This window comes from Phasianus colchicus, chromosome 15 (genome assembly GCF_987193195.1).
Source record: "Phasianus colchicus chromosome 15, bPhaCol1.hap1.1, whole genome shotgun sequence".
NCBI classification, from domain to species: domain Eukaryota; kingdom Metazoa; phylum Chordata; class Aves; order Galliformes; family Phasianidae; genus Phasianus; species Phasianus colchicus.
In genome coordinates, this window is record NC_143450.1 from 1198330 (window position 1) to 1224806 (window position 26477).

The 26477-nt window shown below is 57.6% G+C and overlaps 5 protein-coding genes across 11 annotated transcripts in view; 3 read left to right on the forward strand and 2 right to left on the reverse strand.

The window, feature by feature from the left end:
- The window catches only part of UBE2D2 (ubiquitin conjugating enzyme E2 D2), a 32774-nt gene extending 27179 nt beyond the window's left edge, over window positions 1–5595 (reverse strand). Inside the window, exon 1 of one of the 5 annotated variants that reach the window (XM_031607100.2) lies at window positions 5153–5578. In XM_031607100.2, coding sequence (XP_031462960.1) covers window positions 5153–5176 — 24 coding nt within the window. In that variant the 5' untranslated portion in view covers window positions 5177–5578. The other 4 variants (XM_031607099.2, XM_031607098.2, XM_031607096.2 and 1 more) reach the window with 4 other exon arrangements.
- Window positions 5596–5720: 125 nt separating this feature from the next.
- STING1 (stimulator of interferon response cGAMP interactor 1) lies at window positions 5721–12160 on the forward strand. 2 transcript variants are annotated; one of them, XM_031607086.2, is made up of 8 exons: window positions 5721–6412; window positions 9735–9906; window positions 10084–10357; window positions 10454–10628; window positions 10818–10926; window positions 11051–11289; window positions 11594–11780; window positions 11866–12160. In XM_031607086.2, the coding sequence occupies exons 3-8, from the start codon at window positions 10113–10115 to the stop codon at window positions 12042–12044; spliced, it is 1134 nt and encodes a 377-aa protein (XP_031462946.1). In that variant the 5' UTR covers window positions 5721–6412; window positions 9735–9906; window positions 10084–10112; the 3' UTR covers window positions 12045–12160. The 2 variants fall into 2 exon arrangements, with proteins under 2 accessions (XP_031462946.1, XP_090007253.1); XM_090151127.1 differs by lacking the exon at window positions 5721–6412 and adding an exon at window positions 6429–9650.
- Window positions 12161–20710: 8550 nt separating this feature from the next.
- Window positions 20711–21262, forward strand: SURMIR (SLC35A4 uORF mitochondrial inner membrane regulator). Its single transcript, XM_031607080.2, has 3 exons — window positions 20711–20795; window positions 20867–20965; window positions 21053–21262. The coding sequence occupies exons 1-3, from the start codon at window positions 20781–20783 to the stop codon at window positions 21248–21250; spliced, it is 312 nt and encodes a 103-aa protein (XP_031462940.1). The 5' UTR covers window positions 20711–20780; the 3' UTR covers window positions 21251–21262.
- Window positions 21263–21511: 249 nt separating this feature from the next.
- Window positions 21512–23476, forward strand: SLC35A4 (solute carrier family 35 member A4). The gene has a single exon (XM_031607079.2). The coding sequence runs from the start codon at window positions 21514–21516 to the stop codon at window positions 22468–22470; it is 957 nt and encodes a 318-aa protein (XP_031462939.2). The 5' UTR covers window positions 21512–21513; the 3' UTR covers window positions 22471–23476.
- Window positions 23477–24020: 544 nt separating this feature from the next.
- LOC149915810 (uncharacterized) lies at window positions 24021–25745 on the reverse strand. Of its 2 annotated transcripts, XM_090151002.1 has the most exons (5): window positions 25089–25745; window positions 24898–25010; window positions 24564–24796; window positions 24351–24404; window positions 24021–24258 (listed from the first exon to the last, which is right to left on the reverse strand). In XM_090151002.1, exons 1-5 carry the CDS (start codon window positions 25256–25258, stop codon window positions 24085–24087), a joined length of 744 nt encoding a protein of 247 aa, XP_090007128.1. In that variant the 5' UTR covers window positions 25259–25745; the 3' UTR covers window positions 24021–24084. The 2 variants fall into 2 exon arrangements, with proteins under 2 accessions (XP_090007128.1, XP_090007127.1); XM_090151001.1 differs by having other exon boundaries at window positions 24898–25745.
- Between the last annotated feature and the right edge of the window lie 732 nt (window positions 25746–26477).

The following is a 26477-nucleotide window of genomic DNA, read 5'->3' on the forward strand; positions in this document are numbered from 1 at the left end:
GGAGGGTCACGTGAGGCCACCTCCCCAGCCTGCCCAGTTCCCCTGGGTGTCGCCCACCCCCCCTCCAACACGTCAGCTGCACCACACAGCTGGCTGTCCCTGCCTGCTTGCTGAGGCTGCACTCGCTCTGCCATCCATGCCACTGGTGCATTATCACAGCACAGGGCTTCCTAGCAGGGCACAGATACCACACTTAACACAGCTTTCTCTTCAAGCTGCCCACATACTAGCCAGACTTCTACCAGTCACTTAACAGACTTCTAGGGCTAAGTTTAAAAACAGCAATGATAGTTACATGCAGCTACACCTGTCCACCCACACACAAAGCACAGCATCCAGAAGGTTACCTCGCCTTTTAGAAGCTGTTGGTGCAGTTCAGAAGGCAGAGCACCCCAGCCTACCTAAGGCTTGGTTTCCAGATGTTACTGAGGGACAGAAGAAATACCAGCTTAAATCTGAGCTAATTCCCCAAGCGTTCACACGAAACTAACCTCATATAGATAAGATTCCAATGCAGTTTGGTATCACCTACAAAACTGACATTGCCACCTACCAAACCCCAAGCTTCGTGGCCTGCCCTATTCTCCCTCTGTCCCAGAAAGGCTTTGTGGGTCACTGACCAGGTCTTGACAGCATTGCTATCAAATCAGCAGCTGGAGGAAGCTGCAGCTGGCTATCAGTTGAATTTCTGGCGCAGAAGGCTTTGCTCCAGGAATGCAAAAGCAAATGATCAGGCAAGTCCCAGTGAGGTTTTTGGCTCCTAGGAGCCTGCCTGCAAGAGCAGTGGGACAGCGAGCTGCAGGGCTGCTCTCTCCTCCACAGGAGCCAGGCCCACTGCTGAGGATCGTACCATCACTCAGATCTAACTCAGAAGTTTTAATTAGCCCCTCAGCAAAAGTAAGGAACTGAAGGCACGATGCACTGCAAAGCAAAGTTCAAGTACCTCGCCCAAAGAGCAAGTCGTACGAAACTTCATCTGGGAAGTAGGTATTCCAGTAAAGCTACAAGTCTTGCACAAGAAGCCGACACTTCGGCTCCAAAAACAGCTCTACTTGTGCTCGAGTTCCCAACAGAAAGCACAGCCCCACCCGGTGCTCCAGGAAAGCGCTTTAGAAAAGATGCAGTGTGTAACACAGACTGCCTCACTGCCCCAAAGCCACGCAAAGCAGCCGAGCAGTGAGGAGGGGGCACTCAGTGAGCCTGCAGCCCTGCTCAGAGCCACCACCTGCTGCCCTGCCCCCACCATTCCACTTCCCAGCAGCTGGCCCATGGCATTTGGAGTGCAGCTGAATCAGGGACTCCACAAGCAGCACAAGAAGTTTTCAAAAACAGGAGCGCTCCAAGTTCCAGCTTCAAGTTTAACCTTGCACACGTTCCAAGTTTTAATTCATTTATTTGTAAACTCCAGAGGCGTCTGCTGCAGATGTGAGTTCACTTCCCCAGACAATGAGCCCCACGCTGCCCATCTGCTGCGTGGCAGGGAGGCCCTGGCCAGCAGACAAGGCTGGGTTTAAGGACTCTGTTCTGACTGCTGCAGAACAAGCAGCACCAAGAAGCCAGCCGTGTGTGAGAGGACAGCTGCTGTCCTGGGGCAGCTCCTCAAACACTCCAACGCATCAGACAGGACTCCAAACAGTCAAAGATTACGCAAAGCTGTGGTCCCTCCTCCTTACTCCAGTTTGAGCTGCTTTCAGAAGCTCTAATTGACTCAGAGATCACATCATTAGCTTGATTGTAAGCCTTATTTTCACTTATAGCAGCAGCAACCTGACAGCAAAATAAGCCTTTAATCTGTCTTCGGCAAGAATCTTTGCCTGAAGCCCCCAAATCCCTCAGTGACAGGCAGCCTAGGACCGTGTCATAAAACTCTGATTTAACTCACCAAAAAGGAAACTTGGAGCCATTGAACCACGATTTCCTGGCAGCTTTCAATAGATCACTGCCAAGCAATACATAACAGGGCCAACGACCAATAGCACTGCCTGCCAGCAACCTGCATAGGTCCACACTTGTGGGAAGGGGCAGCAAGGCCCCCCACCCTGCCCTACAGCACAGCTCCTGCACTTACCTGACACAGAAATCAGCACAGGGCAGGCTGTGAAGCACACAGCTCTGGTACCGTTTGTCAAGGCAGCACTCACACAGGCTCCAGCATCCAACTGTGGGTTCCAAAGGCACTTTAGGTCTACAAGACTCTGCAATTCCAAAATATTTTGCACTCTAAGGCTGCTTCTTCCGAACAACAGAAACATTTTCATCTTCAGAAGGATTTTAATCCTTCTCCTTTTACAGAATCTGCTTTTCCAGGGCATGGAATGGCTTAGATCCACTGACCTTCTTGACTTCTTATAACACTTGCACATGAGGAGGCATGCAGTTCAGTGAGCAGCATAAGAAAAGCCAAACTTAATGAAACACACAGAGCCTGCCAGGGTACGCTCTATGAACGAGCTCTGATGTAACCATCAGTCACCTTTCATCTTCTTTCAAAGCCTGAAGAGCAAGAACACCAAAGCAGCACATAACTTCCTCTTGGTACAGGAACTGAATGCTGCAGAGCCCATGCACCAGGCAGGAGCCCGAGCAGCAGCTCCAGAGGAAGCACTGAGCTGCTGTAAGGCCAAACTCACAGCACAGACAGAAAAGTTCAGAGGCAGTGTGCACACAGATCACTTAGCACTGCCCAGTTACCCAGTAATCCCAACACAACTCAGCCAGCAGCCCGACAGCAGCATCGCTACAGACACCTGACAGAGCTGTGTGCTTTACAGCACAGGCCCACAAACAGGCAGTAAGCCAGCATCCCCAGCACAGCTCCTTGTTCTCCTGCTCCCTCACTGCAGGGACCACCAAGCTCCCTCACAGGGGAGCCCACAGAGGACAAAGTTCACCTTCCTTCCCCTTGCTCTCCCACTCCAAGCAGTGCCCTGCTTGCTCGATTACAGAGGTAGGGATGTGGCTGAACCCCAAATGCTATGGCTGAAGTCCTGAAACAAGCACCATTTGTTATGGTCCTTCAGCTTCACCCCTTCCCTACTCCTGTATGTCTTCACATGGCATTTCTTCTAAGAGATAACAATGATCAAATATATGTGTTATAGCAAACTGCTACTCCCACACTTCATGGCTACTTTGGCCACCATGACTGCACACATCCCAGTTTGCCCAAAACTAAGCACTTCTAAAACCTGGAGTTCCTTTCTCGTGAAATCCAAGTGCCAGTCCACACCTTGGAAGAATTAAGAGCACTGCAGGAACACCACAAGCAGCAACTTGAGAGCAGCTCCTCCATGTGTGATCCTCCCAGCAGGATCTGCTCTGAGAACAGCTACAGAGCTGGCACAGCAGCTCCAGGCCCGGACAGCCTGTCAGCCCCACAGCTGGCAGCACCTCCACGCTGACAGCAAGACTTCTGGTCAGATGGCAGACAGCATTGGGCTCCGTACCACTTCCAGCCCAGAGGGGCTCAGCGTGCCAGACATCGCTTCATGTAACAGCAGCTCCAGGGCATCAGAGGTTTGTTCATTCCTGGGATTTGCTGCTTGTTCCTGAAGTTCTCATCCTTGTGTTGTCCAAGAACTCTGCAGAAAGCCTCATGCATGGTCTGGGGTAGGGAGTAAAATCCAACGCACCAGGCACAAACACCAGTGGCAAGATGCAGACACGTGCACTGGCGTATTGAGACTGATAGCATCCTCCAAAAATGCCTAAGCTGAAGCTTTCCTTTCCATTGCTTCTTTGTATACAAGCCTGCTGGGATTATTTCCACTTAATCCACACTGCACAGCCTTTTGTTCCTGTCACCAGGTGCAACAGCAGAGGCCGGAGCCACTGATCAGGACAGGGCCAACATTGCTGCAGCTCCTGCAGACAGGACAACAGCAGGTGGGATGGACAGTCCCACACAGCTCAGCACAGCCCAGGTGTGAGCAGACACTGGTAGGCAGCTGAGCGTGGCACCACAGCACTCCTCCACCTGCAGCCCAACTCCAGCTAACTCTCAGAGCACTGGTCTCCCCATCACAGCCCTGACCGAAGCTTTTTGTTTGCAGCACCATTTCTACTGCACTCTCAGCACTTTGCCGAGCTCTGTGCACCACTTCTCACTGCTTCCCCACTAGTGACAGCCCTGCAACCCAACACAGCCCATCCTGCCTCAGGTTCCTCACCTCCGAGGAGCAACACGAACAGCCCGCCCATGAGCAACCAATGTTCACCAAGGGACAGCACGCTCCATTTCTCTTGCTGAAGCACCGACCATGAACAGCAAGCAAAGCAAGCACTGTTCCAAGGAAGGAGCTCTGCTGGTCTGCCAGGTGGCGCCGAGACAGGCACAGCACCCCGCAGCCCCGCACTGCCCAGGTCCCTGTGCTCACATCTCTGCCCAGGCACCCCCGGCGCTGTCCCAGACCAACACTCCCCTTCCAGCCCCGGCACCGGAGGCTTCCAGAACGACCGGAGAGCCGCAGAGGAAGTGGCCTCGATCAGCTCCCACAGCGCGTTAAGTACCGCCACGTTAAGTGACCGAAAGCGTAGGATCGGACCGACGTTGAACTGGAACGCCGCTCGCTTATGTAACCCGTTGCCGTGCGAGTTCCAGTAACTAAAATCGCAGCGGGACGGATGGGCCGGCCATGCCCGGGCGCACGCAGCCCGCCGCTCTCCTCAGCTCCGACGCTGAGCGGCACGAACTCCGGCACGACCTCCGGCCACGGCGAACACGCCCGAACGCGGCCCTCGTCCGCCGCCGCACAGCGCAGCGAGGAGCCCGACGGGCCCGCAGACGCCGCGCCCGGCCGGGCCGCTACCGGCTACAGGCCGGCCCGAGCGCGGGGCCGCGGCTCCCGCTTAAGAACCGCCCGCGCCACTCCGGCCTCCGCGGCGCCGGGCCTCCGCCGCGCTCCGCTCCCCTCCGGCGGCCCCGCGCCCCCTGGCGGCCCCCGGAGCTCCCCGGGGCCACGTCGCGGCGATGGGGGGGGAGCGGGGGCAGCGCCGCCCGGTGCGGCGGAAGGCCGCGAGGCCGGGCCGTCCCCCCGCGCCCTGCCCCCGGGCCTCGCCCCGCCGCCCGGCCGGCTCCAGGCGGCGCCCCGCGGCCCGGCTCGGTCACAGCCGCGGGCCCGGCGTCGGGGCGGGCCGCGGGGCTCGGCCTTACCTTGTGGATTCTCTTCAGCGCCATTGTGTGCGCGGTGCGAGGAGGGGCGCGGGGAGGGGGCGGCCGCGGGGAACTACTTTCCGCGGGGGAGGGGAGGAGGAGGAGTGCGGAGGTGGCGGCGCGGGGGGAGGAGGAGGGGGAGGGGAGGAGATGAGGGGGGAGGGGGCCCCCAGAAGGCGGCGGTACGGCGAGGGGCCCGGCGCGGCCTCGCGCTGCTCCGTGGGCCGGCCGCGCTGCGCTCGTTACTGCCGCGCTGCGCCGCTCGCTCCGCCGCCGCTTTATGCGCTGCGCCGCGCCGCTCGGGATGACCCCTTCCGCGTATCGCTCCGCCGTGCCCTGCCCGCCGCCGCGCCGCCGCCGCCCGGAGCGAGGCGGGAGGAGCCCGGGAGAGAACGCCGAGGGGGGAGGGCCGGAGCCGGGCCGGGGGCGCGGAGCCGCGCGGGGCGAGGGCGGGCGGGAGGCGCGGGGACTATTTGCCGTGCGGCGCGCGCACAGAACTCTCCAGAAGGGGGAGGGGGAGAGCGCGGAGGGATACGACGGTGCCGCCGCGCGTGACGCAACGATCTCGCGAGAAGCAAACGCCTCGCGTGACGCAAAACACCTCGCGAGACGTAAAAGTCTCGCGAGTTGTTGCGGCGGGAAGAAGTCTCGGCCGCGCCGCGTCCGTAAGGGGCGGGAATGTGGGAGTTCCGGGCCGCCTGCGCCGCGCCCAGCGCACGGGCACAGATAGATACGGGCACAGATAGATACGGGCACAGGCATAGATACAGATATGGGCGTAGATACAGGTGCGGGCACAGGCATAGATGCAGGCAGGCGGTCTGGGCTGTGCCGGAGTTGGAGCTGGAGCGGCCGGGCTCGGTGGCTCATAGGCACAGGCGGGCCGCGCGCAGCTCCAGGTGCCCTGATGGCCCCGCCCCGCCGGCGGTGCTCGGAGCCACGGCTCCGCGTTGGTAACCCTGAGCGCACGTCCAGCATCTGAAAGACGCCGAGAGCCTTTTACCTGATGCTGGCACTCGTAAGGCTTTCTAGCGAGTCTCCGGTTCCTGTTCCTTTTCAGCCGCTCAGAGCACAGCCGGGTGCCCGGTGCGTTCCTCCCTTGCACAGTGGACATTTGCAGTGAATTACAGCAGGGTTTTTAACCTTACCTGTCTGCTTACCTTCAGGTGCTGCAGCAGGGCTGCTTTCTGCTCTTCTCATTCTCACGTGAAAGGCTCAAAGGAGAGACTGGAAGGTGAAATACTCAGCTCCACGCTGCAGGTGTGTGTGTCCAGCTGCCCCGTGCGGTGCTGGCAGCAGGGCTGTGCTCATCCTGCAGCACCCACAAGGCCCCTGGGGGAGCACAGCTTGGCTCTTGGTGTTTTCTCTACCAGCTTTAGCACACAAAGTGTCTCCTAGCACTGAGCTCTTATGCCACGGCTGAGCAGAGACATGCTTCGGGCTTTAGGCAGCAGCTTCACGTCCCACTCTCATGCTGAAAACAGCCCGTGGCTCTCAGAGCACTAGAATGCTGTCAGGACTTCAGTGCTAGCTGTCTGGGATTGTAGGAAGGGCAGCCCCCTGCTTGGCTCTCCTGCTTTACTTTACAGTGCTGCTTGGGCAGTTCTCAGAATGCCTTCAGGTCACAAATTCTGAGGACTGGGCCCTCCTTTTTCGGAGCTCTGGATTTTGTCACCAAATCAGAAAACTTTTGAGCTCACAGTGGCAACAGAAACAGCCTGGACTACTGTTTATTCCTTATCAAGCTCTGAAAAGCCCTCTCTGAAAAGTTCAGGTTAGATATTAGGAGGAAGCTTTTCACACAGAGGGTGGTGACACATTGGAACAGGCTGCCCGAGGAGGCTGTGGATGCCCCATCCCTGCAGGCATTCAAGGCCAGGCTGGATGTGGCTCTGGGAAGCCTGGTCTAGAGGTTGGTGACCCTGCATGTTGCAGGGTTGGAACAAGGTGAGCATTGTGGTCCTTTTCAACCCAGGCCATTCTGTGATTCTATGATTATAGAACTCAATCTGGATAATCAACAGCTGTGAAAGTAACAGTTTAAAAACACTTTCATTTTCATTTTTCTGCCAGGGATGTTTTTCTATTTCCTACCATATGGATGTGAGCTTCTCTAAGAAATGTAGAAAATTCAGTTTCATAGTTGTTATTGCAGAATCACAGAACGGTTTGTGTTGAGGGACCTCTAAAGGCCATCTGGTCCAACTTCCCTGCAATGAACAGGGCTGGGAGTACCGCTGGATGGCAGCCGGACACGAGGCAGCACTGTGCCCCCACAGCACCTCCCTGTGCTCCCACATCACTGATTCATACAGAGGGGATGTGGCTGCACAGGACCAGATGAGCTGAGAGGGTCTCAAACAGCCCCACACTGCCATGTGCCCCACCCTGATTTCCCATTCACACACTGCAACTCAAACCCAGAACTGACACAACTTTGAAGCCTGATGGAAGTGAGTTCTGAAGTGATTTGCTCTTGGTCTCAGTTAAATGTGCTTAAAAACACAGAGTTGAGAACCTCAATGGATGTTGAGGAAATTCCGAGGAGAGGGCAGGCTGTGTGCAGCATGCGGCCAGCAAGGCGTTAGGGCAACAGGAGCACAAAAACAAACTGCTCAGGAGACAGAGATTTTCCTTCATACATCAAAGCAATGTTGGGGGCTTTGTTTGCTTTTCTGTTGGTTTTGCTTTTAAGCAATGGATTTTTCTACAAGAAGAAAAAGGCTTTGGGGGAATTGCAGCGCACGGCGATCCAAACAAACGCACTGTCCACTATGCAGACACAGAAGCTCGTTTTGCTGTTTTGCTGATGTGGTTTCCATTTCTGGCAATTGCTACCCCTCCTCCCAAGCTCCATGGTTGTTTTGTTTGTTCTTTCACGAGCTTGTTCTGGTTTTGGTGCAAACCAAACTACAGCTCATGTTCACAGCATGGGGGATGTGCGCCACATGACCGGCTCCTGCCCAGTGTCTCTCCTCCACAAACCTCCCTCAGATGCACGTCCTGGCCAAGAAGCAGCAGTGGTTTCCTGTAAATGGGTGGGAGAGGAGGAACAAGGAAAGAACATGGCCACACCCCCATGTAATTACAGCTGCGCAATGGGAAAAGGAAGCCAGGCGTGCACAAGGTGGCACCTGGAGAACGGCAGTCAGTGGTCAATGGTTGCATGTCTGGATGGAGATCAGGGACAAGTGGTGGCCCCCAGGGGTTCGTGCTGGGACTGATGCTCTTTAATATCTTCATCAGTGACACAGAGTGGGATTGAGTGCCCTGTCCCTGAACACAGCCAAGGTCTGGCTGGATGGGCTGTGAGCACTGATGAAGCTGTGGGTGTCCCTGTGCACCCAGGGGGTTGGACTGGATGGCCTTTGGGGGTCCCTTCCAACACAAACAATTCTGTGATTCTATGATTCTGTAACCTGTTACAAATGAGAAGTGGCTGGAAGGTGTGTGCACCTGCAGTATCACACAGCTGTGATCTCACTCCACTCAGGCCTGTGCTGTGCCCACTGCCCACATAGTGGGAGGTGAGGAGATATGTGGATGCCCGCTTCCCTGTGCCAGGAACTGGGTGAGAGGCTGCTCACGAGCAGGAGAGCAAAGGTTCCTGGGTCCTGGGGTCATTGCTGGTGTCCCAGCACAAGAACAGGAACACCTCAAAGAGCAGCAGCCAGGAACAGCCCCAAAAGCAGAAGGGCTCCTCCATCTGACATGTGCACAAGAACCCATTGCCATGGGCACTGCAGGTGCTGGCAGCTTAAAGGGCATTGAAAGAAGGCAGATAAATCACAGATTTATCTATTATCAAATGGAGAAAATCTCTCAGGGAAGAAGCTTTGATGAGAACCCCAATGGATTTTGAGGAAATTCCAAGGAGGGGGCAGGCTGTGTGCAGCATGTGGCCAGCAGGGTGTTAGGGCAACAGGAGAACCAAAGCATCCAGTGTGTGCAGACAGGAGGCAGGCACAGGGAAGAGTCTGGAAGCAAAAGCGAGATGGGCAGAAATAGAGTGGGGGTATTGAAAAAGCAGGAGAGTGGCACAGCCACGGGCAGGAGCTGGGAGTGGGAACAGACAGGGGTGGAAGCAGGCATCTGCCTGTTTTGGCCAGCCTTGGCACTGGGGAGGCGCACAGCTCTCTGCCTCCATCAGGAGCCCGGGCTGTGGCAGTGCCCAGGTGGGTAAGCAAGGTGGGCAGGAGCTCCAGCCATGCCCTTGGTGCCCATGAGCAGAGCCCCAAGCTCCCCTGGGGCTGTGTTGGGAATGCTGTGAGTCAGCCTCACTGGAGGAATCCATTTCTGCCGAAGTTCTGCTTGCTTTACCCACTCTAAGCAAAAACAAGCTTGCTTTCATTTCCTTCCTCATTCTATCCCAACACAGTGCCTTTGTGAGTTGGCAGGGATACTGGGGTTTTCCGAGCCATAAACTGCATGTTGTAACCTGCAGCATTCCCCCAGAGCTGCCCAGGGCAGTATTCCTGAAGCCACAGACACCCTCCAGGTGCCCAGCGTGGGAGGCTCCACGCCTTCCCTTGCCACCTACAGCTGCCAGAGCAGCTTTCATTTTCGTTTTGTTCTCCATTAGGTTTGCAGCAGCCGTGCAGCTCTGCCCTCTCCCTGCACTGGCAGTGGTGCAGACCCTGCGCATAGCGGTAGCATCCAGAGGAAGTGGAGGCCGTGGCCGTGTGTGTTGAGCACTTACACGCCCATTGCCCACAGACAGACATCCCAGTGCTGAGCATCACAGCTGCATCTCGGTGAGTGCCCACGGGTGCAGAGCAGGGGTGGCATTAGCAGGGCAGCAGAGTGGTCAGTAAGGCACTGATTTGGGCATACAGGGTGTGGGCTGTGCTTGCAAGCTTTGGACTACTGACTGAGCTCTGGGCATGCACATCCACACTCCACCGTGCTGATGTGGATCTCGGGGGTCCCAGCTGCTGCTGCCCCCCCTTCCTGCTTGCAGATGTCCCAGGACCTGTCGACAAGGAGCAGCCCTGCTGCTTTGCTCATCCCCGAGCCCCGTGCAGGGCGGGCACGGCATGCAGCATGCGTGCTGCTGGCTGTGTGCTTCGTGGTGCTGTTCCTGACTGGGGAACCCCTGATGCCCATCGCCCACCGTGCCTGCACCCAGCTGGCAGCCCTGCAGCTCGGGGTGCTGCTCAAGGGCTGCTGCTGCCTGGCAGAGGAGATTTTCCACCTGCACTCCAGGTGAGCACCACTGGGGGGATCCACTCCCTGTCTCTGACTCCCACCTGGCCCCTCCAGCCCAGGTGTCAGCTCACCTCTTGTCCCTCGCCCATCCAGGCACAGCGGCAGCCTCTGGCAGATGCTGTGTGCCTGCTTTCCTCCACGCTGGCACCTGGCCCTGCTCCTTGTCAGCAGCTCAGCCTACCTGGACCCTCAAGAGGACAATGGGCACAGCCCCCGCCTCACCCTTGCCTGCCTGTGCCAGCTGCTGGTCCTTGCCCTCGGGCTGCAGGTAATGGGATGCTCAGCAGTGATGTTCAGCCACCTGGCTCCATATCTGCACAGTGCTGCTGGGAAGGGGCTGGGCACACCCTGCCCTGCCCTCCCATCTGCAGGGCCACTGCTCTGGGTGCTGGCATGGGCATTGCCCTCTGCCCCCTCTGAGCCCCGCTGCTGGTTTTTTTCTCCTTTCCCTCTGCAGAAGCTCTCGGCGGTGGAGGTGTCAGAGCTGACTGAGAGCTCAAAGAAGAATGTTGCTCACGGCCTTGCCTGGTCCTACTATGTTGGCTACCTGAAAATAGTTCTGCCACGTACGTAGCTGTTCCCCTGCACTATCACAGCTACAGATGGAAATGGCTCCCGCAGCCCTCCCCCTTCCACAGCGAGGAGCAGACCCCAATGCTGCTCTCCCCCCAAACCTCGCTCTTCCTCCAGGCCTGAAGGAGTGCATGGAAGAGATCAGCAGGGTCAACCCCATGCTGCGGGCACACCGCGACACCTGGAAGCTCCACATCCTGGTCCCACTGAACTGTGACATCTGGGATGACCTGGAGAAGGCTGACAGCAACATCCAGTACCTGGCAGACCTCCCTGAGACCACCCTGACCCGGGCAGGCATCAAAGGAAGAGTCTACAAACAGAGCCTGTATGTGATCAGGGATAAGGACAACAAGGTATGCTGGGGCAGCCCTGCATCCTCAGGTGGGTGAGGTGTCCCCAGGTGCAGGTCCTGCCTGTGTGGCTGGGGATGGAGGCAAGGCAGAGCTGCACTGCTCAACCCATAGAACCACCGAACGGTTGGGTTGGAAGGGCCCTACAGCCCCCCAGCCCACCACTGCCGTGGGCCGGCTGCCCGTCACCAACTCGGGCTGCCCAGGGCCCATCATGGCATGGTGCACCTCCAGGGATGGGCACCACAGCTCTGTGCTGCAGAACCAACCTCAGCGGGTGCTGCCCTCCCCACGTGTCTCCCCGCAGCCCAGGCCCTGCGTGCTGGAGTTTGCGTCCCCGCTGCGGACGCTGTACGCCATGGCACAGGATGAGTGCGCGGCCTTCGGCCGGGAGCAGCGGCTGGAGCAGGCCCGGCTGTTCTACAGGACGCTGCGGGACATCCTGGGCAGCTCCAGGGAGTGTGCGGGGACGTACCGCCTCATCGCCTATGAGGGTGAGCACGGTGGTCTGCTGAGAGCCCTGCCCAGAGCCCCGCCTCAGCACGGACACGAGCACGGCTCTGCCTTTTCTCTTTCCAGAACCGGCAGAGGCCGAGAGCCACTTCTTGTCCGGGCTGATCCTCTGGCACCTGCAGCAGCAGCAGCGTGAGGAGTACATGGTGCAGGAGGAGCTCCCCCTGGGCACCTGCCCCATGGAGCTCAGCCTGCAGATCAGCTCCTCTGACCTGCCCCAGCCTCTGCGCAGTGACCGCCCCTGAGCCCAGTGCTCCCCTGGCACCCAGCAGCAGCTGCCTGCAGCCCTGTGGCACGCTTTCCATTACCATTTGCATTGTGTATTTCTCGTGTACACACATGAATGTTTGGTGTGTTCTAATCTGGTTTTGCCTTGTGTCATATTGAGAGAGTTGAGGATGTTCAGCATGGAGAAGGCTCCAGGGAGACTCACTGCAGCCTTCCAGGAGCACTGGGAGCACGTGAACAGGAGGAGTAATGACTTTTTACATGGGCAGACAGTGACAGGACTATGGGGATAACTTTTAAACTAAAAGAGGGGATTTAGGTTAGATGTTAGGAAGAAATCCTTCACCCAGAGGGTGGTGAGGCAGTGGCACTGCTGCTCGGAGCTCTGGTGCCCCATCCCTGGAGGTGCCCCATGCTGTGGATGGGCCCTGGGCAGCCTGAGCTGGGGGGCAGCCAGCCCATGGCAGGGGTGGGGCTGGGGGGTTGTAAGGTCTTTCAAACCAATTGTTCTGTGATGCTATGGTTCCATGATGTCAATGATCGTAGTCCTCAAAGGACCCTTCCAACCCAAGCCCAACCCACTCTATGGTTCTATGATTTTGAAAGACCCTCCTAACCCTACCATTCTGTGATTATGTGAAGTGTTTTCCTCTTGGGGGTAAGTTGCATGATCCCAAATCTTGGGCTCATTGGCAACACCCCAGTCCCAGCCACACGTGTGCGTGTGCCACATCCCTGAGCTGACACATCCCAGCAGTAATTATGCACACAGACATCCTCATCAGGCCTGGGCACCTCTGCCTTTGGGCAGTCCTACAGCACGAGGAACCTCCCTGCATCTGCTCCATGCAGCCACTTTATGCTGGCAGCCTTCTGCAGCACCCAGTGTTTCTTCAGCCTCAGGTGATGTGCCAGGCCCCTGGCTGTGCCCTCTGCCTCACTCCAGCAGCAGTCCTGGCTGATTTAGGGCAAATGCTTAACCTGAAGAGGGGCTGTGCCTGGACTCAGCCTATGGGGACATGCCTGGACCTCTGCAGTGAGAACACCCCAGCAACCAGCAGCACCCACACCGTTTGCCCACACAACGTATGCCCCCTGCCTCCTGATGCCAAAACCCCTTTGTCAGAAGCCTGGGGAGGCCACAGAGCTCTATGCTGTTGCTCTGTGCCTCAGTTTCCCCTTTTGCTAAAAGCAGATAGGCAGTTCAGTTGAATTGTTATCTTCTGATGCTGCAGCATCCCTACATGGATTCGATCCTTTTGATCCCTCCCAGCTTTCAAGACTTTAGCATGGATGAGGCCACATGAGAGCTCCCAGGTGCTCAGCCTGCACTTCCAGCCTCAGGGAGGAGTCAGCTGCTGCAGGACTGAGCACAGCGGCCCGCAGGCCGTGGCTGGCTCCATCTTCTGGGCAGCCCCAACTCCTGCCTCTTTCCAGCCTTCCTTCCCAGGACAAAGCCTGGCAGCTGCCACAGTCCATGCAAATACTGGGGCTCCATCCCCCTTGCACAGGGCAGCATAGGGTGGGAAATGCCTCTCCCGGCTCCAGCAAGCTTACAGGGAGATGTGGCTGCACATTGGTCCTTCTGGGATTGGAGCTGGAACCTACAGCAGGATTCAGTAAAGCCTTAATCTGCAGCCTAATCTCTGGGCACTGCATCTGCACAAGAGACAAAAGCGACAGATGAAAGGGTGCGGAGCTCCTGCAGGCGGGGGGAACACGCTGGTGCTGCTCTGAGGGCTCTGCTCACCCTGCGTGGGCTGGGGGCAGCGATGCTGGCCTGAACCCACCGCCCGCCCCTTGTTCTGGAGTGTGGGAGCATCTGCCGGGCTGGAAGTGTGCAGTGCCAGGGCTGAGCTCAGCAGTAGGGCACAGCCAGCGGCAGCTGCAGGGCAGCAAAGCCAGCAGCACCACGGCCCGCAGCTGCGTGCCTTGTCCCTGCAGGGATACTCGTGCAGCAGCAGCACACAGCTCCCTCCTGGCTGCCAGGTCAGGTCTGGGCACTACTCCCCACCACCACCCTCAGCAAGGCCAGGTTGGGCTCAGCACTGGGGACAGGCGTGGGCACACAGGGACGGTGCAGCTCGTTCCAGCGGCGTCGTGCTGACGTCTGACAGCACAGCTCGCGCTGCTGCTCAAGGACAATGGCAGGGCCAAGCAATGGCAATGGGACAGCCGTGGCTGGTCGAGTGTGGTGGGCAGGGCTGGTACAGAGAGGCAGCAATAGCAAGGCTCAGCAGTGGAAGCTCCACCACACCTGACCTGTTAGGGCAGCTGATGGTGCCGCTGCTGGCTGGCACTCACAGGGGTGCTGTCTGTAGCAGCCATTGTCACCCCGTCAGACGGGGGGGTACAGAAGCCCCGATGTCCCTGCACACCACCTGGTTACGCTCTGGGTACCAGGCTGCCAACAGGAGCAGAGCTGTGTGTGAGGCACTGTCTTACACCTGAGCACCTGAGCATGAGTGCTGCAGGACAGGAGCACAGCCCCAAGCCAAACACTGCAGAGAGGTGCCCAGCATGCGCTGCAGCCTGGCTTAGTGCTCTTAGCTGCAGCAGCGCATTGCTGCTGGGGGGCTTCTGCTGCTGCTCCTCCCCACAGTGAGCACACACTGAGCTTTCCAGCCAGCCCTGCAGTGTGACTGTAGGGTTCTGTGCATCCAGGGCTCAAAGAGCTGATGACCAAATTGGCACAGGGGACACACGTGGTGTTAGAGCCCTTGAATTGCTCTGCATACAACCTCTCCTTGCTGCAGCCTGTATTTCATGCAGGAGATGTGTGGAGCACAGCCTCATCTGCAGGACCCACAGGTCACCCATGCAGCTCTGCCAGGGTCAGACTGGAGCACAGACACCGCTGCCCTGTGCTCCTGGCCTTGTTCAGTGGGGACCATGCTGGCCCAGAGGTGCCTGGCACAGCCACCCACAGCCCAGGTCACCTTCAGTAGCAGGGCTGAGCTGGCAGCACCTCACAGGGTGGCACGATCCTGGCATGCTGCGTCACAGAGCAGCAGATCTGCTACCCTGCAAGGGCTGGCAACTCAGAAACCACCTCTGTGGAGTCTACCACCACCTGGTGATGATGGGACAGGCCCAGCATGGAGCAGGGAGGTGATTTCATGGTCAGGACTGGGTGAGCAAGGCAGAGCCAAATGTACCCTGGCTGCACAAGGACTGGGGCCAGGGCCAACTTTGGACACAGCTTCCAAGCAGGATCGAGGCTTCCCACAGCTCCTCCTATCCCAGCAGGTTCTGTTCTGTCTTTAACCCCTGCTCTTGCATGTCCTCTTTGCCATGGATGAAAAGCCACCACTGCAGCCTGCCCTGCAATCTGCACTAATGCAGCACCTGTCAGAGACAGAGGGCTGGGAAGGTGGAGGCAAAGTGCTCCCTAATTCTTGCCTTTCTGTTTGGATACAGTGAATTTCGGATCTCTTTTTATGGAGGAACTCATGTATTAAAGATCTCTATACTTGAAATCCCAGGAACATTAAGGCTGACTCCAGCTATACGAGCCAATATTTAAAGGAGGAGATGGAGCTAAGAGCTGGTTTAGGATTAGGATGAGAAGTGTTTTTGGCTTCAGGAGCCAGTTCCAGCCCACATGGCCCCAGTGGGTGCCAGAAGCCAGCAGGAGCTCTGGTCCCCAGCCTCACATCAGGCACATGAGACCCTCTGCAGGGGTGAGCAGTCTGCCAGCAGGCTGCCATCCGCTCCAGCAGGGCTGCACCTCATGGAGCTGCCTTCCCCCGGTGTGCCTGGGGAGTTTTTAACTCTTACCTCTTTTGCTCAGAACTCCCAGCTGATGCTGACGTCTGTGACTCTGGGTTTAAGGACAGAGAATTCCTCCTCTGTATTACTGCTGGGTTTAGGGGTTGAGAGGTCAGCATCAGTATGACCCTTACAGCATGTTCCTGTAAAGGACACTGAGAGCTGGAAACATCATCCAGCTCTTCTGGGAAACATTGTTCCTCTGCTTGCTGCCCTGTGATGGATGGGGCACCTCGGACAGGTTGGGCTGCTCCTGCTGCACCGCTGAGCAGCAAGAAAGCTTTAAAAAAGGTAACTGGTGTTGCTCATCAACAACAGAATCTGTCCTTTACTGCAAGATGTTTCCTTCAACCTGGTGACATTTTTACTGCCTTCAAAGGCTGACATTTTCAAGTCCTCTCAGACACGTCTGGGTATCAATCCCAAGCATCATTTAAAGGCTTTGGGTATCGTTGCTGCTTGCCATGGGGAAATGACCTTTTTTCCTCTTTAAGCCTCTGCACGGTTTCCCTGGCCCACAGACCATGCAAAAATCACTGCTTTGCTCAAAGTCAGAAGAACTTGTTGAGCCATTTAAATTCATCCAGTTTGCGGTGGCGGAGATGATAAAGGGCTGTAAGAATGCTTATGTATTCACATGTCAATATCAGCAGCGTAAGGACAGAAGAACTAACTTATTTGTGAAGCTGAGCAGCTGATGCGGATGTTGGCTTTCTCCCTCCTGCTCTTGCTGGTGGTTAGTGACTGGATCATGGAAAATGTGTTGAGGTTTCCTATTTTTGCTTACGTTCCCAGGAACAACTGTCTGCTGTGTCTTGAGAGCTCGTGCCAAACATATACCTTGGCTGTCATGTTTCTGTCTAGTGAAAAAGACAGAATGAATTTTGAAGCTTTAGTAGTTTTGTGAAGTGTCTTGGATGTAAATGGTGGCATGAATGAAACATCGAGAAGCCCCCAAGCCTGACTTCTGGTGACAAGAGGTAGAAAGGGTTCTTGGCTTTGCTGGTGCTCTCACACACCCAACAGACTCATTCTGATGCTTTTGGAGCAGTTGGCAAGAAATCACAGAATAGCTTAGGCCTTAATGATCACCCGGTTCTAACCCCCCTGCCATGGCAAGGTTGCCACCCACCAGATCCGGCTGCCCAGGGCCCCATCCAGCCTGGCCTTGAACACCTCCAGAGATGGAGCAACCTGTTCCAGCACCTCATCACCCTCTGAATAAAAAAACTCTTCCCATTACCTATGTAAAACTCCTGTTTTTTAGCTTAAAGCCATTCCGCCCCATCCTATCACTGTCACACCGTGTAAAAAGTCAGTCTAAGGATAGCTGAGAATAGCTAAAAAGATTCATCAGGACTCATTTTTATTTGTATCCTTAGATCTCACACCGATTAACCTCTAAAGAGAAGTCAGTCTGATTGGTAACTGCAGGCGCTGGGTTTTTACAGTCAGCTTTGCAGTGGTGCTCACGAGGCTGACATACAATGAGCTATCGGCAAATACGTGTGCATGCAGCCAAGGAGGGCTGTGTGCTGCAACGGAGAAAAGCGCCCTGTGCTCCGGCACAGGAAGGAGCTCGCAAGGCTGCTGACTGAGAAGGTCCCACGAGGCACCGCACACCGGAGGTGGGCAGCAGCGACTGCAGCGATGCTATGCTGCCCTCCAGTGTTGCATGTTAGTTAGCTATTCTCAAATTCTCAAAGCCGACATGAAGTTCGTCCTTTCAAAGCTTGGCGGCTGTTCCCCAAGAAAAGCTCTTGTGATCACACTATTTTGCTTTTTTTATGTCGGAAAACGCCTGATTGAGAAGCGGGCTTATTTGACGTGGTAGAGAAAAGCAGCAGGATCCCCAGGGCCACTTCTCTCCGTGCTTAGAGTTTGGCATCCTCCCCATAAGGTGAGTGCATATAAATTACATTTGAGAGCCACCAGCACAACAGAAACTTTCCTGGGGCTGACCTGATGCCCTTGCACGCTGCAACTGCAACTCACACTTGAGCTTTTAAACTCTGGTAGAGCACACATGGAGTCAACATACACTTCAATCCCCACATCCCAGTTTTTAACCAAACTGCTAGCCAAGTGTCTGAAATGCGCATTTCTCTCAATTGCTCACATTTGCATCTGCAGTGCCTATTTCCCCAGCTGTAAGTGCTGTGGTTTAAGTTCAGCTGGCACCGACAGTGGCTGTGTTGGTCTGACAGTGGTCCTCAGCAAGACTTAGATCTCGAAGAAAGGTGCATTTCTCTTCCTACAGGAGGACAGCTTCCACCTCTTTGTCCCAAATGCCAGCTCTCCACCTTAGGGCTCCCAGCAAGGGCAAATGGAGGGTTGAAATGATCTCTCCAGTTACTTTCCAACACCAAAACCAGCATTTGGTTAGGAGCAAAGTGTGGGTCTCTGAGGTGCTGCTCCATGCTGTGGATAAGAACATTTGTATTTTCTAAAGGCACGTTGAAAAAACAGTTCTACATCAGTCCCAAAGGCATTTCCTGGGCTTGCTTCCTCCTCCAGAAGCATGCTGTGGTATAGCTGCTGAATGTTGGTGCTGGCACAGCAGGTCCTGCAGGCTCTATGAGAAAAGCTGTGCCAGGGGCTGCAGCAGGGCCAGCCATGCACAGAGCCAGCCTGGCCTGTAGAGCAAGCTGCTAATTGATGGCAAGGAGTTATTTGGTGCTAAAAGCAGCAGCAAAATGTAAGAGGTGCAGCCCCCACAGTGACCAGCAATGCTACAAGCCGAGCTGGCTGTCAGGCTGCCCAGCCCCAGGGGAGTCACTGCCCCCAGGCTCAGTGCAAAGCAGTGCTGTGAGCATCACAGAAGCCAGGTGGCACCTCAGGGCCTCACAGTGATACCACAGGGACTTGCTATAGGTCCACCTATCAGCACTGCCATCTTAAAGGGGTCAGGTCCCACTCCATCCATTCTTCCTCCTCGGTGCACCCCCATGACACCAGTCCCTTCTCATCTCCAGAACATACCTACACAGAAAACAAGCAGGAGCCAGGTTTGAAGCCTCCTGAAGGAAGCCACAAGCCAGCACAGCGCAGGTTGAAAGACAATGTCACCTTCATGGTGAACCAGCCTGAGTGCCAAGGGACAGCAGGATGCTGAGCCATGCATGGCCAAGTCAGGCACTGACAAATCAGTGTTTGTGTGTGTAGGGGATAAGGCATCCCCTTGGCTGCCCTTCACTGGAAAAGAAGCCTCTCTCTCCAGACCACGGCTACCTTTTAACTATGGCAAAACAGGCAGCCCTCAGGGTGATCTCGTGTCCTGTCCACCTGCAGCATCTGAGGCACAGACTTAGATGTGATCCATCCAAATTGTTTATTACAGGTTCTAACATCCCTTATATACACTCACAAGTTTTCTCTTTTAACTTTCCCACCCGCCTTTACACGTCAACAAATCATTCCACAGACACTCCTGGACCGTGCATGCAGGCACTGATCCAATCACAGCCACCAACCAAGAGGTCGATCCTGGACACTCCCTCCAACCAGGGCCATTACTGCACAGCCACCACGCAGCTCACTTCATAGAATCATAGAATGGCTTGGGTTGAAAAAAACCACAATGATCATCTAGTTCCAACCCCCTGCTGTGTGCAGGTCGCCAACCAGCAGCCCAGGCTGCCCAGAGCCACATCCAGCCTGGCCCTGAATGCCTCCAGGGATGGGGCATCCACAGCCTCCTTGGGCAACCTTTTCCAGTGCCTCACCACCCTATTTTCCCAACTGAGCACCTCTATCTGCCAAAAAATAGCCATCAGAGCAGCACGCAGAGTTGCACTGGCTCTTTGTAAGTGGAGGCAGCCTAACTGACTGTGATGACCAAGGCAGAGCTCAAATGACACACGTACTGGTCTTCAGGCAAGGATGCTTCTTGCCATTTCATGCATCATTTTATTCTCTCTGCTTTTTAAAAGCAACCAGTCAGCCTTTGTTCCTGCTATTGCTTCCATTAGCCTATGACAAAGTGCAAAATTTCTCATCTGTGCCATGTCAGAGCTGCCTTACTTCACTTTGTTTGTCCTCTTATAGAGGTGTCCTTGGTTCTCAGCCTTGCTTTCTCACACCATTTATCTTGCTCCACAGCTTCTGCTCTCAATTCCCACAGTCACCCCCACACATCAGAACTGCACTCGTCTGCCCAGACCAACCAACAGCAGCACAACTCTGCTGTGAGGGCTCATCTGAGGCTTCTCCAGGTCCCTCGCAGCTAAGCAACTTGAACTCCCTGCATCAGGCCTCTTCTGCATTAAGAAAACCGCTTTGTAGGTACTGTGAATGGACTGAAAGCTCCTCTAACTGCAGGCCCTCCTGTTTTTCTTTGCAAAACCGGGCAAACCAGTCCGAGACCTGCCAGGCAGGGCACAGCAAGCCACGCAATTCCCTTCCGTCTGTTCTCAGTGCCTGCAGTGCTCAGGGAACACTTCGTGCTGCCGGGCGTTTGTTGTTGTTGGACAGCTGATACCTCGCCCAGCCTGCGAGCGGCTGCTTGAGGCCATCCGTCCCGCGCCAGGCAGAAAGGGTGGCGGCACTTGTTTTTCCAGACAGCCCCGCAGACAGTAACGAGATTTCACTTTCATTAACCCGCGGACCAAATGCCGTGGGGGGAAAGCACGGCAAATGGGAGCAAGTGCATCTGTGCCCAGCGGCCGGCTCTGCTCCCGGGACCCAGCACGGGAAAAGCTGGGCAAGCAGCCCAACGTGCGGCCGCTGGGGCCTGAAGGACTCCGCTTCCAGCAGCCTGAACCGCGTCCTGCAGACCTCCTTACAGCCGCACACTGACCAGCCCTTCCCACCGCGCCGCTCGCAGCGCCAGCGACGTTCGGGAGGAAAAGCATCGCTACGGCCCCGCCCCCAGCGCGGCGCCCCGCCCCCAGCGCGGCGCCCGGGGCCGGGACGCCCCGCCTCAAAATGGCGGCGCGCTGGGCGGAGCTCCCGCGGGGGGGGCGGGGCCGAGCGGCGGCAGCATGGCGGACGATAAGGTGAGTAAAGCGGCGAGCCGCGCTCCGCGGGCTTGGCTCGCGGCTTCGCCTGCAGCTGCGCGTCCCCGCAGGACTCGCTGCCCAAGCTGAAGGACCTGGCTCTGCTGAAGGGGCAGCTGGAGAGCCTGCAGCGGCGCGTGGAGGACGAGGTGCACGCCGGCGTGGGGCAGGTGAGGATGGCGGGCCCGGCTCTGCCCGGCTCTGCCCGGCTCTGCCCGGCTCTGCCGCCCCGCGCCCTGACGCGCCGTGCCCCGCAGGGCGGCTCGCTGCTGGCCTCCCCGTTCCTGAAGGGTTTCCTGGCCGGGTACCTGGTGGCCAAGCTGCGTTTCTCGGCGGTGCTGGGCTTCGCCGTGGGGACGTGCACCGGCATCTACGCCGCGCAGAACTACGCCGTGCCCGACGTGGAGAAGACGGTGCGGGACTACCTCAGCTCGCTGCGGAAAGGAGGGGAGTAGCGGGGCTGCCGGGCGGCGGCTCCCGGGACGCTGGCACGCCGTCCCCGCCCGGTGTTCGCTCTCCCCCGCGGCTCAGCCGCGCCGCGTGCCGGGAGGCGGATCTGCCGCTCCGTCGGGAGGAGCGAAGCCGTTCCCTCGCGCCGCACGGGCGACGCGGCAGGTAACGGCCTCTTGTAGTCGGGCTCATTAAACTCGTGGCGCTTGGTCTCTTTTGAGTATCCCGAGGTGGGGGTGCGTACGGCCCTTGGTGCTGCTGCCCGGAGATGGCCGTGCGTGGGAAAGCTGCCGGCGCCCCGCTCAGCCCGTCGCGGCGCGGGCTCTGGGGGCTGATGCTGCTCTCCTCCGTGGCCATATACGGCTCCCACGCTCCGCTCCTCGCCCTGTGCAAGGTGGATGGCGCGATCCCCTTCAGCTCCTCGGCCGTGGTGGTTCTCATCGAGCTGACGAAGCTGGTGCTCTCCCTGCTCTTCCTGCTCGCCTGGGACCGGCAGCTGCTCGGGGCCGCGGTGTCCTGGCACCACGTCGCTCCCTTCGCCCTTTCAGCCCTGCTCTACGCTGCAAACAACAACCTCGTGGTTCACATGCAGCTCTTCATGGATCCCAGCACCTACCAGATCCTGAGTAACTTGAAGATCGCCAGCACCGCGCTCCTCTACAGCCTCCTCCTGCGCCAGAGGCTCCGCGTGCGCCAGTGGCTGGCGCTCTGCCTGCTGATGGCTGCCGGGCTGAGCTACAGCTGTGGGGGTTTGCGGGACCCACGGGGCTCTGACAGCCCCTCTGCCATGCAGCTGCACGTCACACTGGTGGGCTTGCTGCTGATCTCGGTGTACTGCCTGATATCAGGCCTGTCTGCTGTCTACACAGAAGCTATCCTGAAAACCCAGGCGCTGCCTCTCAACCTGCAGAACCTCTTCCTTTATTTCTTTGGGGTCCTGGTCAATTTGGCCGGCCACTTCTGGAGCAGCGCAGAGAGAGGTTTCCTGGAGGGCTTTTCCTCCTGGGTGCTGGTGATTGTGGTCAGCCAGGCCTTGAACGGCTTGATTATGTCTGTGGTCATGAAGCACAGCAGTAACATCACCAGGCTCTTTGTGATCTCCTGCTCCATCCTGGTCAATGCTTTGCTGTCTGTTGCCCTCTTCAACCTGCAGCTCACCCTCCTCTTCTTCATTGCTGTCTCCTGCATCGGCCTCGCTGTTCACTTGTACTATGGGGTGACGTAGCTGCGGCCTCCCTGCCCTGCGTGCACCAGGGCAGCCCTTAGCTGTTACTCAGGGGTGTTCTTGCCTGTGCTGGGCCTGGCGTGGGGCACAGTGGTGCCTCCCTCCCCTTTTGTTCACAGGAGGAGGCAGGGTGGCCCAGTGTGAGTCTCTGCTGCCCCAAAGCAAATGTACTTTGGGAGAGCTTTGCTCAGCGTACCCCTGCTCAGGAGAAGGGGAGAGTGCCCTGCCTGGGCCAGGCCTCGTGCTTCTTTATCCCATACTTTCTATATTCGGTAGGCCCAGGCTCTAGAGTGGATCCTGAGCTCCTTCTCATGTGGTGTGTCACACTTCTGCTGTTTTCCCCATCTTCTGCACACCAATGCACACGTCTGTCCCCTGTGCCAGTAAAAGCTGCTGCAGGGTTAGCCCTGGTGTGCTGCTCATGAGCTTGCACCAGCCCTGCTGCCAGAGCAGTGTGCTGCTGCCAGGAGAGCCCTGCACCACGGCTGGGGGTTTCTCCCACCCTTCCTCTGCAGTATTCCACCCCAATCCTCAGCCCAGCCCCTGGCTGGAGGTCTGGTATCCTTGGACCCCATTTGCCTGTCCTGGGCACAGCATTGCTGTCTACCTCTGTGGACAGAAATTATAAGGGGAGTCTTATGTGCTCTCCAGAGAGGCAGCAGCACCTGAATTTGTACAAGTGTGGTGTGACTACTGAATTCCTGGTGGGCAGAAGTCACTGCTGGCTCTGGTACGGTTATTAAAGCTGTGGTTCAGTGATGTGCATGTGTTTGTCCTCCCTGCAGGAAGATGTCAGTTTCACTTGGTAGAGCCCAGTACTGCCCTGTTTAGTAACGCATCTGAGCCTGGCACTCCTTGGTGTGGGGGCACTCGCTTTATTGCACTCGGCAGCACCCCTAGGGCCATCAGCCCTCCCATGGCACCAGCTGTAGCCTCATGCCTGTGTCAGCCTGCTGCCACAGAGAGCCCTACCTGTGCTGTTCAGAAGGCAGTGTAGGTTGGACTGGGGGTGTTGTGCTGAGCAGCAGTTGTTGCTGTGGCCTGCACGTCAGCTGGCAGCAGCAGGAGGGACCAGCACCCACTCTGTCCTTGCTGCCAGGGTGGCTGTTCTCACTGCTCAGGGACTCTGGCTCAGGGTGTCTGCGTGGTGGCATCAGCTGAGCTGTGTCTTCTGGCCTCCTGCAGCTGCTGGTTGTGTGTGGAGAGCTCCACGGCATCCCGCAGCACCTCCTGCAGCAGTGCCTGGTACCGCTGCTTCAGTGCTTCTGCCCGCTCCTCTCCCTGGCGCCGCTGGTCCTGGAGCACCTGCAGGGACACACAGGGACCCTGGCACCAACCTGGCCTCTGTGAGCAGAGCCGTGCCAGCAGCCATGGTTCAGTCCCCACCTGCTGCAGGTGCTGCCTCCAGGCCTGCATCTCCTGCCCATGGCCCTGCAGTAGGGTGTCCACGTGCTGCTTGGCTGCCTCTCGCTCCCTGCATGCTGCCTCCAGGCTCAGATGCAGTACAGCCACCTCCTGTTGCAAGCGAGCTGCATCCTGCTGCGGGGACAGGGATAAGGACAGGGCAGCACTGGGATATCTGTGGGAGCCTGGAGCTCTTCAGGTCTGCTTCTCCTACCCTGTGCTCTCAGGCTCCCCTCCCATGCTCACCTCCTGGTCTGGTACTGCCCCGTCCTGGAGCTCCTGCTGGAGGAGCAGCTGGTGCTGAGTCTGCAACTGCTGCCTCTGGGCCTCTGCCAGGGAGCATTCAACTTCCTCAGACTGGCATGGCTCATGCTGGTTCCCTGCCTGACAGAGGCAGGTCTGTGGGGTGCACAGCAAAGGGCTGGGTGCAGGGGGACCTGGGCTACTTCTGGGCAGGGACCTGGGGTCTCACTCACTGTGCGTCCCCTGGTCAGCGCCTGCTTTTTCTCCCACCTTTGGCTTTTCAGCACCTGGAAAAAGGGACTGGGGGTGCCAGGGAGCTCCAGGCATGAACATATCCCACCCAAACCGCCTCGGTGCAGACATGGGCCTGGGACACCTCATCCAGCCAGGGATCGGTGTTGCCCCGCTAGTGGCCAGGCCATGGAGCATCCATAAGTGTCCCCCACCTGCAGCTCCCGCAGAGCTCTCTGCAGCTGCACCAGCACCCTGTGCTGCTCAGGGCGGCCCGCTGCCTCCTGCAGCTCTGTCTGCAGCAGCTTTGACCGCAGCCCTCGGATCTTCTCCCGCCGCGCCGCCACCTCCCGTGCAGGGTCCCAGTGTGTGGGTGACACCGATTTGTTCGCCCCCTTCACCTGCTCAGCCAGCGCCAGGGCTGCCCGGATCTGCTCTCTGGGGGTGTCTGGGGGAGCAGTGACCCTGGGTGCCTGGGCAGCGGCCGTGCCATGTCCCTGGGCTGGCACAGCGTGGCTGCTGGGGGGGACCTCGTGGTCCCAGCACTACCTGGCAGTGTCACACACAGCAGCAGGAAGGTGAGGCTGTTCCCCTCCAGCAGCCGCTCCACGATCCAGGGCAGGGCCCCTGTGCCTGGTGCTTGGAGCACGGGATGGGGAACCCTGCAGAGAGACACCCATGAGAGGGATGGGTGCATGGAGCTGGGCGTGTGATGGCTGAGCTGCAGCTCCCATACATACAGCTCAGGACAGGCTCCTGGGGATGCCAGAATGCGCAGAGCTGAGCGCCGATGCCTGCCGTCCTCCAGCTGCTGCTCCACAGTAAGGGTGAAGAGGCTGCAGGCCCTGGGGAGAAGCTGGGATGAGCAGCAGTGCGTGGTGCCAGGACCTGGGACCCCTGCCTGGAGCATCAGCTGAGCCCACCCACCCCTGTGTGGCTGAGGGTCCAGCAGCTGGAGCAGCCCCTAGCCCCCACGTGTAGATGCTGATGGCAGTTTGGGCGTTGGACACAGCGACCTCCAACGCCTCCTCCACCATTCTAGAAGCAGAGAGAGGAGAATGAACACAGAGAACCACGTCCTCCCACCTCTGCTTGCCCAGGCTCCTCGACCAGGCCCATCCCCACAAGGGATGTTGGGGTGGCAGCCCCTGGGGTCCAGCTACCTACAGGCCCAGAGGTGTGATGTCCATCACGTGCAGAGCTCGGCCATCAGGGCAGAGCAGGTCCCAGGCTTTACCCTCAGCACAGACCTGGAATGAGACAGTGCTATGTGGAGGCCAGAAGGAGGGGGCTGCTGGTAAACTGCAGCCACTGGGACCCCAGTCTGCTTGTGTCCATGCGTGGGCTGGGAAGGGTGTGCATCAGGGTTGCTTCCAGCACCAGACCAGCCAAAGCCAAAGCCCTGGGAACCGCATGGGGCCATGCAGGGCTCATGCACAGGGTTCCCACTTCTGGGGAGCCCAGGGGTCAGAAAACTGAGTTGCACAGGCAGCATCATTTGGGACTGGCAGCAGAATGGGGAATCTTGCCCAGAGCAGTCTGTCCTGGCCAGCCCTGCTGCCATCATACCTGGACCAGGCTGACTGTGTGCAGGCGTTGTGCATTGCTCCCCGACACTTCCAGCTCTTGAAAGACGGTGTTGATCACCTGGGGACAAGCTGGGAGCTGCTGGTTCTCAGCAGGCATGGCTGTGTCCCACACCTGTACCAGCGGGTTGGGACGCTGGAGCCCAGCAAGGTGACTTCTCTGCGGCCATTCCCCATGCCCTCACCTGCCAGATGATGTCCTGCAGTGGCAGCTGGGTCCCGGGGCCATTTGGGTCCCACAGCATCAGGGACACACTGTAGCCAAGGGGCAGCAGAGCCAGCTGAGGTCTTGCCAATTCCAAGACCTTCTCCTGGTAGAAGGGATGTATGTAGCAGAGAAAGAGTGGTATGGAACAACCAGAACAGTGCAGATGGCCCAGCACAGAGGTCATTGGCATGGAGCAGATGGCACGACAAAGGTGAGATGGCATGGGACAGCATGGATGGCACAGACAGCATGGCACAGCACAGAGCCACAGCCCAACGCCAAGAGGAAACAGGGATGAGAAACAGCAGCAGAGCCATGTGAAGGACAAGCTCCAG